Genomic DNA, 15,785 nt, shown 5'->3' with positions numbered 1-15,785 from the left:
ATTGCAGGATTGGCAAGGCATTGACTTATGTACAAATGTTCCTGTTGAATGTTGTAATTTTATTGTAAATTTGTTTTATTTACATGCTGTATATTACTATATATTAACAATAAATATGGAACAATTTTTTCATAATACATGCGAAATGCGCTCTTTAATCTCGGTAACAAACACTAATACCCGCTAAGGCAACATAGATTGTAATGCAATAACGATGATACACTTTTAATTTAAACTAATCATCATTTGGGAATTCAGTATTTTTAATATAAGATAATCGTCCTCGCTCGGCGAAATATATATTCTAATATTTGTAGTTATTAAATTTGCATGAATAATTAAGTACAACCTACTCAGTTAGTGTGGGACATATTTTTCTGTTATTCAAACAAAACAAATGCTAACGAAAACCATATAATCAGACAGATAAAAAAACGGAGTTTAAATTATAAGCTAACGCCATTCATTATTAATAGTTAATACTATGAACATAATGTTACTTTATTATTAAAAGTTATTTATTTGGTATATTTGTGATATTCAATGACTATCAAAACACATATCAGATAAAGTTGTGTATATATGTTATTTATTTGAGACTGTTGAACATAAATAAAAAAATATTTCCAATACGAATCTCTTCACATACAATTACACGACAAATAACATCGCTCACATTATTAACATTAGTATGTGACATAACGAGGTATCTTCTTCTCTCTATTACCCGGCCACCAGCCTATTTTGGATCGTCGATTGGAGGAGGTTTGGATAATGAATTTAATTTTGTATGAAATTCCTCCGCCATTGTTGACTCCTTGTTATCATTTAAAGTTCTCACAAATGGACTGTCTGTTCGTCTCAATGTAATTAATCCAGAACTGGCGTCATCGGAGACAGTGATTGGGATGGTAGGTGGATACAGTTCGTATGGTATATCTTCTGATATAAACAACTCTAGGCAAAAAAAGCGATCAAGATAACAAACTTAATAAGTTATAGTCGGATTGTCAAGGCAACGGTCCACTGTGCGCTTTTGCCTTAGGGTTATGAGAGAATATCAATGTAAGATTAGACAAGACAGCTAATCTTGTGTGATGACGAGACAGCGATAAAAAGATTATTATTATTAGTTTTGCAATAAGTATTTAGGATAGACCCTGACGTGTTATATGCATTTGCGATTTCAATGGAAATGTATCATTCGATGATATGAAATGGAACGTAACTCATTTCATTTCACACCCTGTGATGCATTGAGAGAGGATGCCATTTGTATACTATAACATGTTAATAATTGTTTCATAAAGAAGCAAAATAAAATAGGCCACAAAACAAAACAATATTAACTACAATATACCTGGAATGTCATTAGTGCTGTTTTTTTCAGAATCAGACAATATTGCTGTTTCTCTTAGAGAGTCAAATAAATTTTTCGAATGGGAATGATAATCTAAGTCACAATCCTCATCCTCATCTTCATTACACAGTAATCGACAATTCACGTCTTCAATGTCTTTGCAATACTGGGGTTGATCTGACATGGCTTCTGAATATGTTCTACAACTGTCCCTATCACATTGCGTCATTTCTGGAACCGTCATACTGAATGTTTCTTCGTATTCGTGCAGCGACCCTTTGTCTACTATTTCACTACTGTTATCAGAGGACGAGATTGTTGGTAGCGTTGCATCGCGACTTCTCCTATAATTACAGTTCAATAAAAAAATATTATTTCTCACATCGTATGTATTGAGAGGTATCAACCGAGTATCGCAATGTCATTTAGACACAATGATTTCATATCAAGCAAAATCATGCAGCCCAAACTAAAACATATATCGCTTACTGAATATTAAATTGATCGACTTAAGGTAACAGTGATCGAAAATTCCTCAATAATTACTTCACAATTGGGACATTTTCTATAATTTACCACAAAGGTGAAAAAACAATGCTTATATTTCGAGGTAGCGGTGATGTAGGAGAATTCGTGACTTTATTCGACCAGGGTACCGCTGCTGTGTATTCACTTGTATTACATTACTGAAACTGTCACATGTGTTTGTGAATGTATTAAGTCAAACAACGACGAATCTTCATCAGTGTTTGTCTATCTCTCAAACATCGGGTCTGACCATTTTGATGGGGCACTTAATGCAAATTTAGTTCGTCAACAATTAGTCTGATATACGCATCGTCAGTTTGATACCTTGCTAAAGAACTGTAGACACATCAGTAATGTAGAATGAGTGACTGGCCGGAAAACGATTCATCTCGTTGAAATAGCTCACATACTTAGACAAACATCCGAATGATAGCATTTTTTCTAAAGCATTTGTCTTACAGAACTACATTCAGTCTCCCCGGGTACATATATTCACATTATATTGTGCTCTTATTTCAAAGCCAGTACTTACCTGCTGAATAATTCTGAGTATTCTTTGTTGTCAGAAGAGTTCGGTTTGACACATGTATAGAGTGCTGATTGCCACGAATTTTTGTTTGCGCTATGATTAGTAGACTCGTCCCCAGCTAATAACAATCGGAAAGCAAAGTGTGAGCGGTATATAGAAACAAAGTTATGTAAATAAAAACTCGAAATATAGTTTTTCAATCATGTTATTCATATTGACCTTAAAATAATAGTAGTGTAACCTTACAGTGACATATTACAAACAAGTATTACCAAATGCAATGGACGGAGGTTTCCATTCTTCTACGTATATGGATGACACCGTTGTTTCCATTGGGAAGACAGTCGTACGTGAAGTTTCATATCGGTACGATGGCTCCATGCCTAGTTTTTCTAGTAACACCTCGATATCCTTATCTTTCTGTGAGTAGGAAAAGAGACGTGGCGAAAAGACAGTATTAATCATGGTATTTCATTTCGTTTGTATTAAATAATCAAAAACCTCAATAAAGCGCAACTCACTGTTCATAGCAGATTACGGCAATTTGATTTTATGGGTGGCATTGTACATTTTCAGGACTCACAGAAAACACGAATGAGTTTTTTCTACTAAATTGCTAATGAGATAGTAATAATAGATTTACAGATTTTGAAATCATTAATTTAATTGGTTGATGAAATGTAATATATAAATAAGAGAACAATATTTAATTTATTTATTTTTTTTACATTAAATTACATCTCAATATCATGAAATAAGTGTTTTCAGTAACAATGAGTAAATGCATCATGAAAATCACCTTTTCAATTAAACTATTACCATTCGATTTGTTCAATAGATATATTTAGGCAAAAATGAATATCACGAGACCTTCTACAGTGTCCAGCTATTCACAATAGTTTGGACTGATAAACGACACCCCAACAACATTTACTCTATATATGGTCGTCAGTATTGCATTGAACAATATATGATTTACATTTGAAGCATGCATCTTTCTCTATTTTCTAGTGAGTGTTGTTCCAAAATGATATTGACAGATTATTGTTGTGCTCACCTCGGAAAGCAGTTTTCGTAGCTTCATATTTTCTGTTCTGAGACATCGTGTTTTGAAAGGAACGCTCGTACCGTCAAAAGTTGAAGTCATTTTAAAACTTCCCCTGCTGCTAAGGCAACGTATTTTCTTTTCTTCTCCACTTGGGTCTCTTTTGAGTTCAATGAGCTGCGTACAGATTATAGAATTTAAATTTCGAATAATTCATTCCAGCTTTAGTTATGAAGAGAAATACAATATTTATACACTTAAATACGCTTATATAACTATATTCAAATACGTCTGGACACACGATATGATTCCAATCTCTAATTCACTATAAAGAACACAACTGCATTATAGTAGGGATTACAGTAAACGTAGAAGTTCCTACATACCTTTGGTAGGAAGACTAGACAGAGTGTCACTGTTGTACAAAATAGTATAAAAAGTGATATGATTCCGAACGTTGCGTTGGGATTATTGGTTATAAGAAAAGACAATGCCACTCCAATTACGCACATCACAACCACGTTATAGACGCACATACCGATGTATTTACTATCGTTTAATGCAGGTATACTAACATGACGTGTCTCCCAGGCGAGAAAGCATCCAAATATCTGTAAATAAAGGCAAACGCATAAGACTGAATGTTGAAAAATAAACAGTGAGTATACAGATTGCGACGCGTGGTTAAGTTTAGTTCCATTAATGGATTATTTACTTCTGAAAAGCATTGTGAATGATTTCCACTTGAATCGAATGTGACGAGCTCTCCCACATCTCCGCTGTAAATTAAATGGTGTATATTTCATATATGTAGTTTACGGGGTTTTGGGAATTAGCATGTAACGTAATTACACACATGATGGTTTGCAGCTAAATTCGATGTCAAGTCATACAGTACTAACCATTAGCACTCCTTTATATGCGTATATGACAGCGAGCCATATTGACATATGAACACTTTCACAGTGCTGCATAACAGGTACAAAAAAGACATCTCTTCCTTCAGGGTCAGGCTGTTGAAATAACAAATAACAAATCGATCAATAAAGAAGTATACGACAGTATTGGCTACGAGATTTACTGCCCGTACCATCTAACTAGATGATGTCCTTCACGGACGATACCGCCAATTAATACCGTTTCAATTGCAGATTTTGTTTATTCTGCCCTCCTCAGTATGGAGATAGAAGTCACGCCCTCTAGCGGTAAATGACATGAATACAATATGGGTATAAGCAGTTTCGTGCAAATAGACAACGTTGTTTAGTTTTAAAGTCATCCAATTACAATATGGTTAATATTTTTCAAAAAATAGACCAATTTCCCGGATATAACGAGACTTGGGTACAGAAAGGAGTGTGTTTGTCATGGTGGCAAACACACACACACACCACGGTCTGCTGATATTCGTTATAGGAGAAGGTTTTTTGTGACGTCAATTGATACATCCATCCATCCATTTCCGGGAAAGTGATCTATAATTTCTCGACAGAGGTTCGTCTCTAGATGACACGATTCATAGGCACGATTTATTGGGTGAGCGTTGTACATATCTACTAGACACGAGTTACCTCTTCTCGTCCTTCAATCGCCATTCTCTTCATTGGGTCTTTTATTTCCCATGTTACCAATAGCAATACATCAATCAGCAGCAGTACACCAACTATTGCAAACAACCTTTTGTCTTGTATTACCTATAAAAACGAACACACACTTTCTCACGTGATATTAAGACATAATGATTGATTAATATCAGAATAAGCAAGACATTAAAACTTGTTTTAGTAATTTAGTAGGTGCTGGTACACGTCTTTTGTCTTGTATTTGACCATGGACGCAAATGACTCCGAAGTCTCTGAGAGTGAAAGAAAAACACGATTCGTGTTTGCCCTTCGAAAAAGTCTCCATTGTTTTTCATCATCGCGTCTAGTCCTAACGCAACTAACGTTGTTGAAAAACTGGGCGCAGCTATAAGTGAAATATAACACTATTTGAAATCAGTAAAACAAGTCGCGTAGCTCTGCTTCTCTGTACGATATCTCAATTTCGCCTAAAATTTATTTACTACTAAAGTCGCGGGTTACGCATCACAAAAAAAAAAGTAACCCCCTTAACGGTATATTCATATATGTTCATGCAAAGCATGTATCATCTACGCAAAACTAATTTACAGTACCGCCATTCCACGATAGACAACATAATATCAGAATCACAAAGTAATGTATTCATCATGCATGGCCGTTGTAATGTATGAAAAGTCATTCACTGACTAAATGCACACAGTAGTGTTATATTACAAAGAGCTTTGAATAATATTGGTTGTTGACATGATATATGTAATTGGATCCACTTACTCGCTTTTTCATTTTAATGTTTGTAAATATACTGTGTACTCTCCACGTTTTGCTGAACATTGCTCCGAACGCTCCGGTGAAGCCAATCGTTAACATCCAGGCACGGATCTGTAGCGATAAATTTCAAAAGCATCATAAGGTGTTCTTTTTTTTTTCTCAGGTTTTGTTGTACTGCATATTTTTGGGAGTGAGGCACGTGGTGTTTTGTTCAACACAGAGACAGGTGGTTGATTTTCAAGCAATGAATGATACACAAATAATACTTGATAATTATTTATGATATAAAGGATGTAATATCTGGACGTGTAACTTACCGAACATATGGCATGGACGCCGGCAAGTTGCGTGCCATCCAACCCAAGGAAATAAATGAAACAGTAACACAGTATTCCACCTAGTATGATTAGATTATTCAGATAAGGACTGGACATCTTTATGAATCTTTTCAATTTGGGAAGATGAAAAAAAAAATGTGAATAGTAATTGAAAATAAAAAAAAAAAACATCATTCACGTGCAGAATAAAATCGACAATTGCATATGGTAAGTGAATTGTGTAACAATAATGTTGCCGAGAAATTTGAACATCATCGAAAAGGGCATTTATTCAATCAATCTAAAGATCAACGTGTCAACGATTAATGCTGTTTTTTTTCTGAATACATAGAGCTGCATTTATTATGTTTACTTTAACATTAATTATTCGGCAGTTTTTATTACAATTTTTTAATCCATAAAATCAATTTGCCGCGTAATTATCAATATTAGAAATAATTGAATATTGTTGAATAAGCCTTTATGCCAAGCCACTCACCTGTGTTTTCTGAATCGCATATTGAAGAATAGAAACATCAATGCAATCATTATACCTATATAGGTTAAACAGCACATTATGACGTAAAGAATGGAGGACACTCCACGCTGGACACGGATCACAACAGGTTGGTCTAAAGGCAGCGAGCCGTCTAAATAAAAAAAAATCAACGAATTCACCAAAATAGGGAAAGTATTGAAATCAATAATTAATAATATATAATTACAACAATTTATTACAATCATTAGAAAATAACCTTGTAGAACGATTACACAACTATCTACCAAAATGAAGGTCAATATTAAGTTCTTTTGTTGTTATGAAAATAAGGAACGAACAAAAAAATTGAATGTCGATTCACCAAACAACGCCTTTTCTTCTTGCAGTAAAATTACGAATGAATCTGTGTAGTAATTTAGGGATAATAGGCGACTCACTGAAATTATTATTTGTATTTCAGTTAGGCATAGAACGTTCACAAACAAAATGTGTGTTTCTTTCGAGTTGATAACAAAACGGATTTTCTTAACTAAAATATTCATGTTGGGGTTGTTGTTTAAACGACCCTTTCAAATGGAATACTGAATATTGATAATCACTGACAACTTTTGTTCCTGCAGTGGCCTCTAGCACCGCCCAGTTATCGTCTTACGATTGGGTTCCACGATGTTTGTATCGACCAATGAGAACAAGTCGTTTCAATAATCGTTAGCGCCATGTCTGAGAGGGCGTTGCTTACCTGCCCAGTGTATCTTGTCATTATTCAGAAAGTAACTGTCACTGTATGCGTGATATTCTCCTATTTTCACATGACTCGAATCTGAAAAGAGTGACAATTATTATCATGAATCCCAATTTCATTTGGTTTAATCAAATTTATTATTCCATTACTTGTAGATACTCTATATCATTCTTACCTACAAACTGTTCATATACAATAGTTCCCAATCTGTCCCCTTCATTGAAACGTACACGACCCTAAAACATAACATCAATGACAAAAAAGTGAAAAAACACACAAATTAATACAAACACGCATTGACAATACAATTCCACAAATTTGATCAAGTCTCATAAATAATAAAATCCATGGTATTTACTATTAGTATAGTGCGTGTGTACAAACTTTCTACTTTTTCCAAAACAGGGACTAAAAATGGAATCAACATGTGTATATTTCAAGTACAATATCTATCCCTCCTTTTCTAGGTATGTCCCCGATCACATTGCTTCTTGTTTCTGAATCGTATTAATTTTTTCCATTGGGGTAACTTTGATTGAAAACGGTCAAATCTATTATTCACAGAATATTCGCCATATTGTGGTCACATTGAATCGTTAGTTCATATTGGGTCGTGTCCTTGTTAGTTATGGTTGTTGTTGTCACAGTTGGTTCAAACCAAATATAAGCTTTATGTGCCGCAGGTTTGTAATGTTTATTTTTGGCACAGGATTATGGAAATTAAATTACTTATTTGCAGTAATCATACGTTGTAACCGTCACATGCTGTCCACTCTCTGTTCAATATATATACCATAATATATATTACTGCACTTGAAATATTGGAACACAGCTAAATATAGATAATATTTAAATCGACATTCTGAAAGTAGTTAAACATGTTTACTTTGTTCTCGTCAAACGTGTGACTTGTTTTAATGCTATTCTGTGGTGAAGGACGATGCCGGTCGTATATTAGTTTGACACAGCGCAATATCGGTCGCTTGGGGCTTAATTTACACATGAAATCCACCTTATTATAAGAATAGTAAACGACTCACATCGCCATTTTGGATGAGGAGTCGATTGTGAGCGAGATGTGTGCGAGCTGTAGGCGAGTACATAATATTGATGATAACCGACTTCAAATCCATTGTAGCACAGTATGGAAGTTGATTACTGTTAGTATAATAAGGTGTGAGTATGTGTTAGGAATTCATTCCACGGTTACTGTCGTCTATCTTGGTCTGTTTTACGCTATTGTCCGACATGCTTTGTTCGAGTTCGTTCGAATTTAAAGTCGACATAATATGCAGCCGAAGGTCCAGGGGAACGTGATAGAGTAATACCCAATACACGATGTCAAAGTATGCACATTATTTTTTATAACATGTAATTAAGATCGTGGCGATTTAAGCAACTAAAAAGGACATCATATTTATGACACGTTTTGTTGCGTTGCATACTTGTTAAATTGGTCGAACGTCATCACGTTTAAATTTGTTTTCCCCATTACAAACATACATGTAAAGAAAAAAATGACATTTTCGACCTAGTCGTTGTTAAAGCAGTATTTCATAAAAAAATATTAGTCATCAGAATATTCTACTACCATAACTAACATGACAACCATAAGTATATTTATGTGCTTTTCGTTTTTATAAACAGTATTTTGAGATATAAGGAGACACTATTTACCAAACTAATATTGATGAATTTTGTCGAAATATTGACCATACTTTTTTTACTGGTTTTGTGAACGATGACATAGAATACAAGGCGTAAATGCCAAGAATATCCAATAATATGTTTCCATGGCAAATATTATCATTTTAACCATTGTTATCCTAAATCTCGATAAATAACAGTAGTCCGATGTTAATTGCAAATCATTTACCTAAAACATGTTGCTACGGCCAAAACACGTATTTTTGTTACGATGTCTCCCTTCCATTAACAGACTATCACAGTTTAGCAATTTGTCCTAACCTTTGTGGCGTATGATGGTTATTTTTTACGAGTAATGGGCCGTATTGTGTGGCTGTACATACTACATGGACATACCGCATCAGATATGTTCTCAGACTAAAATCGTCAGGAAAGTTGTAATCACTCCATCTAAGATTTGTGTATGCGTGTGCACGTGGGCAGTGACAAAATTAAAATTCTGTCTAGTGATTGGTTAATCTGGCGTTCCATTCCATTCATGTAAGCAGGCGCGCTTTTTGTTGTGTTTGTCGCAGTGCTAGCGACAGTCGGCAGATGCAGCTAACAGAACGATTTTATTTTAAATCTAAATATATTCGCGGACTTTTATTTTCACTCAGACTTCTAACACCACTTTAACAGAGGAATTCCAACTGTTATCTCAGTATTCACATTCACATACACACAAGCATAACATAGTCAATATAAACTATACGAATGGTGCAATAAATGCCAAAAATGCTCAACCTTAGTTGGGAGTATTTTATCTCATTTGCATATCAGTGATAGACAATACCAATATTACTCTAATAGCATTCCAAAGGCAGTTAAATTATTGTCTGTGAAATCATATCGACATGACGAAAGCATTCTTCGATATAATAATATATTTGAAACTTTATAACGACTCACCGTGACGCCAACAAAATCTGTCTCGTTCATAGCCTCCATAATCATCTGAAATACATCTTCATTTGCATACGTGTAATTGACAATGGATGTGACGTTGCTGCCCAGTTGTCGTATTACAGCATCCAGTGCAAGTGCTATAGTCCAGACACCGTCATATGCATAACCGTGTAATACCGTGTAATTGTCACCGCTCATCTCGTTATATTCCTGTTCGTACGCTGAGGCCGTCTGGAATACAATTCAAATAACGCGGTTACTGGGTAATCGTTTATAGCAATTTAGTAAATAACATTATTATTGAATGTATGTGTTTTTAATTTGTATATGTACTCTTTTTTAACGTAAATTTAGGTTTTAGAACCACCCCTATTATATTTTCTATGCGTGTCTATTCAATATTCATAAATGAGTAATCCAATTCCTTAAGATAGAGTATCTTGCGTTAATGGTTAGACGGATGGCTCAACGTGTTAAGGTAATAGTCTTTGTCACATGATGGTGGATTAGTCGTAATGACTTACTAATCCTGATATGGTTTCGTCCTTGCTTGTTGTCAAGGGTAATACGTCAGTTGCTATGTAGCCTTGAATTGCTTCATACAGCTCATCTGTGCTACAGTCACAATTTGCTTCCGTGCTGTTCCACCAATTGTCACTGTACCATCCAGGAAGTATCCACACATACTTGTGTCCCACAAGCTCATTCTTCCACGCCTTCACAAATGAGGAAGAAAACACGATATGTTGGGTTTATTTTCATGGGAGGTATATCAAAAGTGACACGCTGTTATCTGTTGACAACTAAATCAATTTCGTGGCGTTTGCATGACAATGACTTAGTGCAGCACAAACATTAAAAAAACACATCTAATGCGAGTCAGTGGCGGCGGAACAGGGGGGTAGAGAGGGCGATTGCTCCCTTTAAAAAAATGTTGCAAAAAATAGCGTTTCAGAGGGTCTAGATTTCAAAATTGTTAAGGGGGGCATGCCCCCGGACCCCCTAGCAAAGTCCGGCCTTCGGCGCGAGGGATGGTGAGCGGATCGCGCCCCTCCATGCCGCCGCCTCCGCGAGTTTGCATTATACAGAATAGCATTGCACATGTCATGTCGTATTTAAATAGTAATTCAAATTTGTTTAGCAAATATCGATAACTTAATTACAAATATGTCCGCCAAAATTTCCTTGAGAATGAGACAGTCACGTGACTTGTCCCTCTTCCCAAATAGTGTTCCATTTTCTCTAGTCAGTGCGTCCAATTTTCGCCTTATTTTAGTAACCAAGGTTTTTGTAACAGTGAACGCGAAGGCGAGAACGAAACACTATATTTGGTGGGAGAGGGGGTAAAAACGAGTCACGTGGCTCGCGCTCTAAATGAGATCTCGACCGCCATTTGTGAATACGATTTATTTGTCGTTATAAGAAGTGATAATATTTGGCGTTACATTATGCATATTTTAAGCATGACTTGTCAATAATCGTTAAACATTACATCTCTGAATAGAAGAATGTAATTAACGTTTTGGCGCACTCATTGTTGATCTCTAGTCAGGCGTGATTTTTAATACAATCAACTTGTTCCCAGTTTGCGTCAGGGTAAACATTGTAAATATGCTAGATAGAGCGTTAAACATATAACAGTATTGCGTGTGTTCATCTTTGTTCCAAGCCGCGAAGCTCCTGGTACACATATTCGAGTGAATCATCGCATGTGGGGGTCTTATGTACTAGTAAATACCTGTATAGACACTTCGCATGTACTATTATCAAAACATAAAACCACGAGATGTTATACATGTTATTTCAATAGGATCTTTTAGCGAGGGAGCGAACTGCGATATAAAATTGTGGGGGGGGGGGTAATTTGGTACAACTAACTAACCACGGTAATATAAAATAACAACGATAACGGCAAATAGGATATGATTCAATACTAAGTTTTTCCTATGTCGTAAATCGTACATTATTGGCTTTGCATCGAATAGTAAATAAGGTCACTTAACAATAAAAAACGACAATAAAAATCGAGAGACCGAAGCGTGGGTGAGCCTTATCAATTCATAGCCAATTGAGACTAATCTCAGATTAATATCAATTGAAATTAAGGACTCAGGGGACCTGCAAGTCTAAAAATAAAAAAATAAAAATTGCACGAGCAACATGAAATGAGCTGGTTATAACGTACCAAGTTTAATGTAAAATCTCTCTCATCATTCCGCATCAGTAGTGGTAATTTATTGATAAGATCTCGTTGCAAATGTTTTTATTAATATATAAGCAAATAAATCAAACACAACAAGATGCCAGCTCGATTCAGGTATCTCACAAGGAATTTAGAATAATTACACACGTATTATAATTTATTTCTCGACACTCACACTACAGAAAACTTTTCTTGCCATATTCTCATCGAAATATCCCAGTATTATCCGAGCACCGGACTCCTGAAAGACAAATAATCAATGTAAATCAATGAACTTGATGATCATGTGACATGTACGGACTAGTAAGGTAGGAATGATACCAAATGTATTTGTGGTCTTATTTTGCATAATTTAAAGATACCGCACAATAACGTTTTCTCGTTATTTATGAATGAAAAAATAAGAAAAAAATCGTTTATCTATAGAATAATTCTACTCTTTGAAATTTTGTAATGAAATCGATGTAACTTCACAATTTAAATTCAATTTGTTTGTATACATCTACCGTATCAGCAGCCTCGTTAAAATCCAAGTAGATGTTATATTGCTACTACGGTAGGAATTCGCGAAACAATTCGAGGATCAAGTTGCTGTGGCAACTGCAACAATGCCACACAGAGTGTCACAATAGAATGTTTGTGTACAAAACGGTTAATTTATATGACCTAGGTAATTTTCACTCATTTAACAGTAGATACGGATCAAGGGTAAATGTAAATAGATGTGAAAATATTACCATAATCGTATTAAGCGAGTAATCTACGTCAGTGTGGTATATAATCGAATCTGTGGCATTGATCATATTTGTTATGTACTTTTTTTATATTTAGATGTATAATTCCAGTTAAAAGATAAACAAATTGAAAGCGACTAAATCAATTATAACATTGTTTTTCGTAACATACTAACTTTATGAATAACAACAAACAAAAATGTCTATTATGCCAAAGTAAACTAGTTCTAATTTGCATTGTATGATGTGCCTCTCTATTTAGAAGATAACGATGTACTCGTCGATATGGAAACCGGCATTATGTATTCTTTAATGAATACCAGCCGGTGTGTTTGAACTATCATAAGATGCAATCACGTGGTGACAACTTCGTACATCAAGTAGCTGGGAAAACTATGAGTCGTTTAACATGTACAAACATGCGTGCCGAGTGTCTTGTGGAATAACATATACATCAAGTAATGGAATGGCACTGTTAATGGTTTTACGTGTATATTAGGCATCTTTAACGCTACTAATAGCACACGATTGAATGATTAGAGTACGCTACCTTCACGCTCCTCACGGCGATGTCGGGGTCATTGGTTAAGCTGGCAACCTTGATTAGGATTTTACCGGAATTCTCCAAAATACTCGACATTTTATTGTGTGCCTATGAGATCAATAAAATGTAATAACAAAATGAATAATTTAGTAAGTTTAATATTACGTCGCAATTGTTAGAACCACGGGAGTTAAGTTTATGGTCGATAGTGGCGCCAATCTATCACCAGCAAAGTCAGTGCTAGACGGGTTTTGTATCACCTCTTTAGAGCAAGGAGTCTAAAATATGGAAGTTGATCCGTGTGTTCTGCATGTGGTTCAATTAGTTGATACGCACGATTGGCAGGTGGTACATAATGTAAACACTAATTAAACTAGGTGCTTAGTTTTCCTATTTCAACAGTCAAGTAGTATTACATCTAATTTTCTATGGGCCAAAAAAGGAAACGAACCATCTATGTTGGACAGTTCCGTTTTATTTACAAGCATAATATGATTTCTTTTCAATCTCTCTTATACAATAAGGTCCTTGTCAGATTTAGGAGATCGTAAAAAAAGGATACGCAGATTTGTCGTTTAGCCGCAAAATAGGACAGGGTAAACACAGGATAGCTTATGTAGATACTTACTATTGAAAATCGTGGCGTGTCTTGGTGAATCGTAGCAACGCGGGTCCAGTTGTAATATTCTAGTAACTTTAGTTTGGCAGGGTTGAAGTCAGCTTCAGAAGGAACAGTGCGGAAAAACGTAGGGTACTTCTCACGTTCTGATAAAAATGGTTCCGTGTTTGCGTAAGACAACTAGAAAAGTACATGCGTATTTGTGAATATCGTGTCAGTGTGAATATGGTGTTAATAACGGTGACAATTCAATTACTAACAATATGATTATCATATTATTATTACTATCAATTCGCCGCAAATAATCTATACAGTATTCACAAAGAAGTAAATTGTAAGTAACAATACAAAATTAAATAAATAAACAGAACCAGATTTAATACTACCCCGCAAGCTGTGTAACGATTGACCGAATACCTGTATTAGGTTCCACCACATCACCGCTTCAGCTAAAGGGGCTGTTACATTGGAACATATCCCACCGAATACCATTAACTTAGGGGGACTTCTCGCCATTGCATCGAAGAATGCTTTAGTTCCTTCCGCCATATCACACTGTTCGGGAATGACAAGGAATATAAGGTATTAGATCTCCACTACACAGTCCTGAATTCCCAACACCACGAATTTAATACTGTGAAAATTGTAGAGGATATCTTGGCATCGATGTCACTGTAGGACTAAAGCTGCTTGGGGGATTTTAGGGTGGTATAATGACACAGATGTTTGAGGATACTGCAACATAAGCTGATAGGCAAGGTTTTTCACTGTAACAGTTAGCGTGTTGACCCTACGCACACATTCTTGAAATATGTATCTGTATTATGTGGTTTCAATAATAATTGGCGCCAAACGAGTAGATGTATTTAATGACAAAACATCTAAGAAGGAAGCACCGTGACATTGATGATATTAAAAACACATGGCGACATTTGCTTCACTGCGTAAAACGATAACATCTAATTTGCTATTAGGTCAAAGGTCAATACGCCTATCCCGGGAGACGCTCTTTAGTTAGCCATTTAGCCGAACAGCAAACATCGCCAATCAATTGACCAACTCTCATATCATTATCTGTGGAAACGGAAGTCAAATCACTGTCAATGATCCATCAGCATCGATGGATGTTGAAATTGAATGCAAATCGTTCTCATATCTCACGAAAAGATCACATTTACGCGTAAATCTACCGTAACTGTAAATATGTGCGTGTGAAAAGAAAGAATTGGATCACTGATAAAATAATACGTTTGCTAATTACCATCACGAATCTGCAGCTGCTACAGTGTAGATTGCACCTATGTTGATGTCCAGTGTTTTGTAGAGCGGCCAACTTTGAGTTTGTTTACGCATTAAGAAGTGAAATGTAAGATAATTGCGAATTGTGAACATGAGTGTCACATGAATCACAGTGTACGTTATGAGGCTTGTTATCCAACTTAAACCTCAGACTATTCCTTGTTCAAACTTTTTCGACTTTTACAGCGCTTAGAAATCAAACTGCATGTCAGTAATTTTGAATATGTTAATATATTGGACAGATAATAAATACATGTACAAATATACTGCGTCGAATTTGAAATCAGATGTGCTCTTCAATGACCCAAATCCATATCACGCATTAATTAACCCAACGACCGTCTAAGTCTAAAACTATGAGAATGCAATTGTTTTCAATAGTGAGCAGTTGTGACTATACAAATATTTATAAACATTCCC

At 35.4% G+C, this 15,785-nt stretch overlaps 1 protein-coding gene across 1 annotated transcript; it reads right to left on the bottom strand.

The window, feature by feature from the left end:
* Positions 1–567: 567 nt before the first annotated feature.
* LOC100374110 (gamma-aminobutyric acid type B receptor subunit 2) lies at positions 568–14,590 on the bottom strand. The gene is made up of 19 exons (XM_078007534.2): positions 14,484–14,590; positions 14,076–14,246; positions 13,454–13,555; positions 12,345–12,410; positions 10,491–10,682; positions 9,970–10,197; positions 7,547–7,607; positions 7,369–7,449; positions 6,630–6,780; positions 6,131–6,257; positions 5,817–5,924; positions 5,034–5,156; positions 4,365–4,475; positions 3,849–4,073; positions 3,475–3,639; positions 2,690–2,837; positions 2,421–2,535; positions 1,361–1,704; positions 568–957 (listed from the first exon to the last, which is right to left on the bottom strand). Exons 1-19 carry the CDS (start codon positions 14,580–14,582, stop codon positions 740–742), a joined length of 2,835 nt encoding a protein of 944 aa, XP_077863660.2. The 5' UTR covers positions 14,583–14,590; the 3' UTR covers positions 568–739.
* Between the last annotated feature and the right edge of the window lie 1,195 nt (positions 14,591–15,785).

The sequence above is a fragment of the Saccoglossus kowalevskii genome, chromosome 7 (assembly GCF_978046115.1).
Source record: "Saccoglossus kowalevskii chromosome 7, keSacKowa6.1, whole genome shotgun sequence".
Taxonomy (NCBI): domain Eukaryota; kingdom Metazoa; phylum Hemichordata; class Enteropneusta; family Harrimaniidae; genus Saccoglossus; species Saccoglossus kowalevskii.
This window is presented reverse-complemented; position numbering and strand designations above follow the sequence as displayed.

Coding starts and splice junctions, on each gene's coding strand:
- LOC100374110 (XM_078007534.2), bottom strand. CDS start 14,582: ATGGCGAGAAGTCCCCCTAAGTTAATGGTATTCGGTGGGATATGTTCC. Junction 10,683..12,344: donor CAAGAAAAGTTTTCTGTAGT/GTGAGTGTCGAG, acceptor TCATTTGTGAAG/GCGTGGAAGAATGAGCTTGT. Junction 7,450..7,546: donor TGTATATGAACAGTTTGTAG/GTAAGAATGATA, acceptor CACTCTTTTCAG/ATTCGAGTCATGTGAAAATA.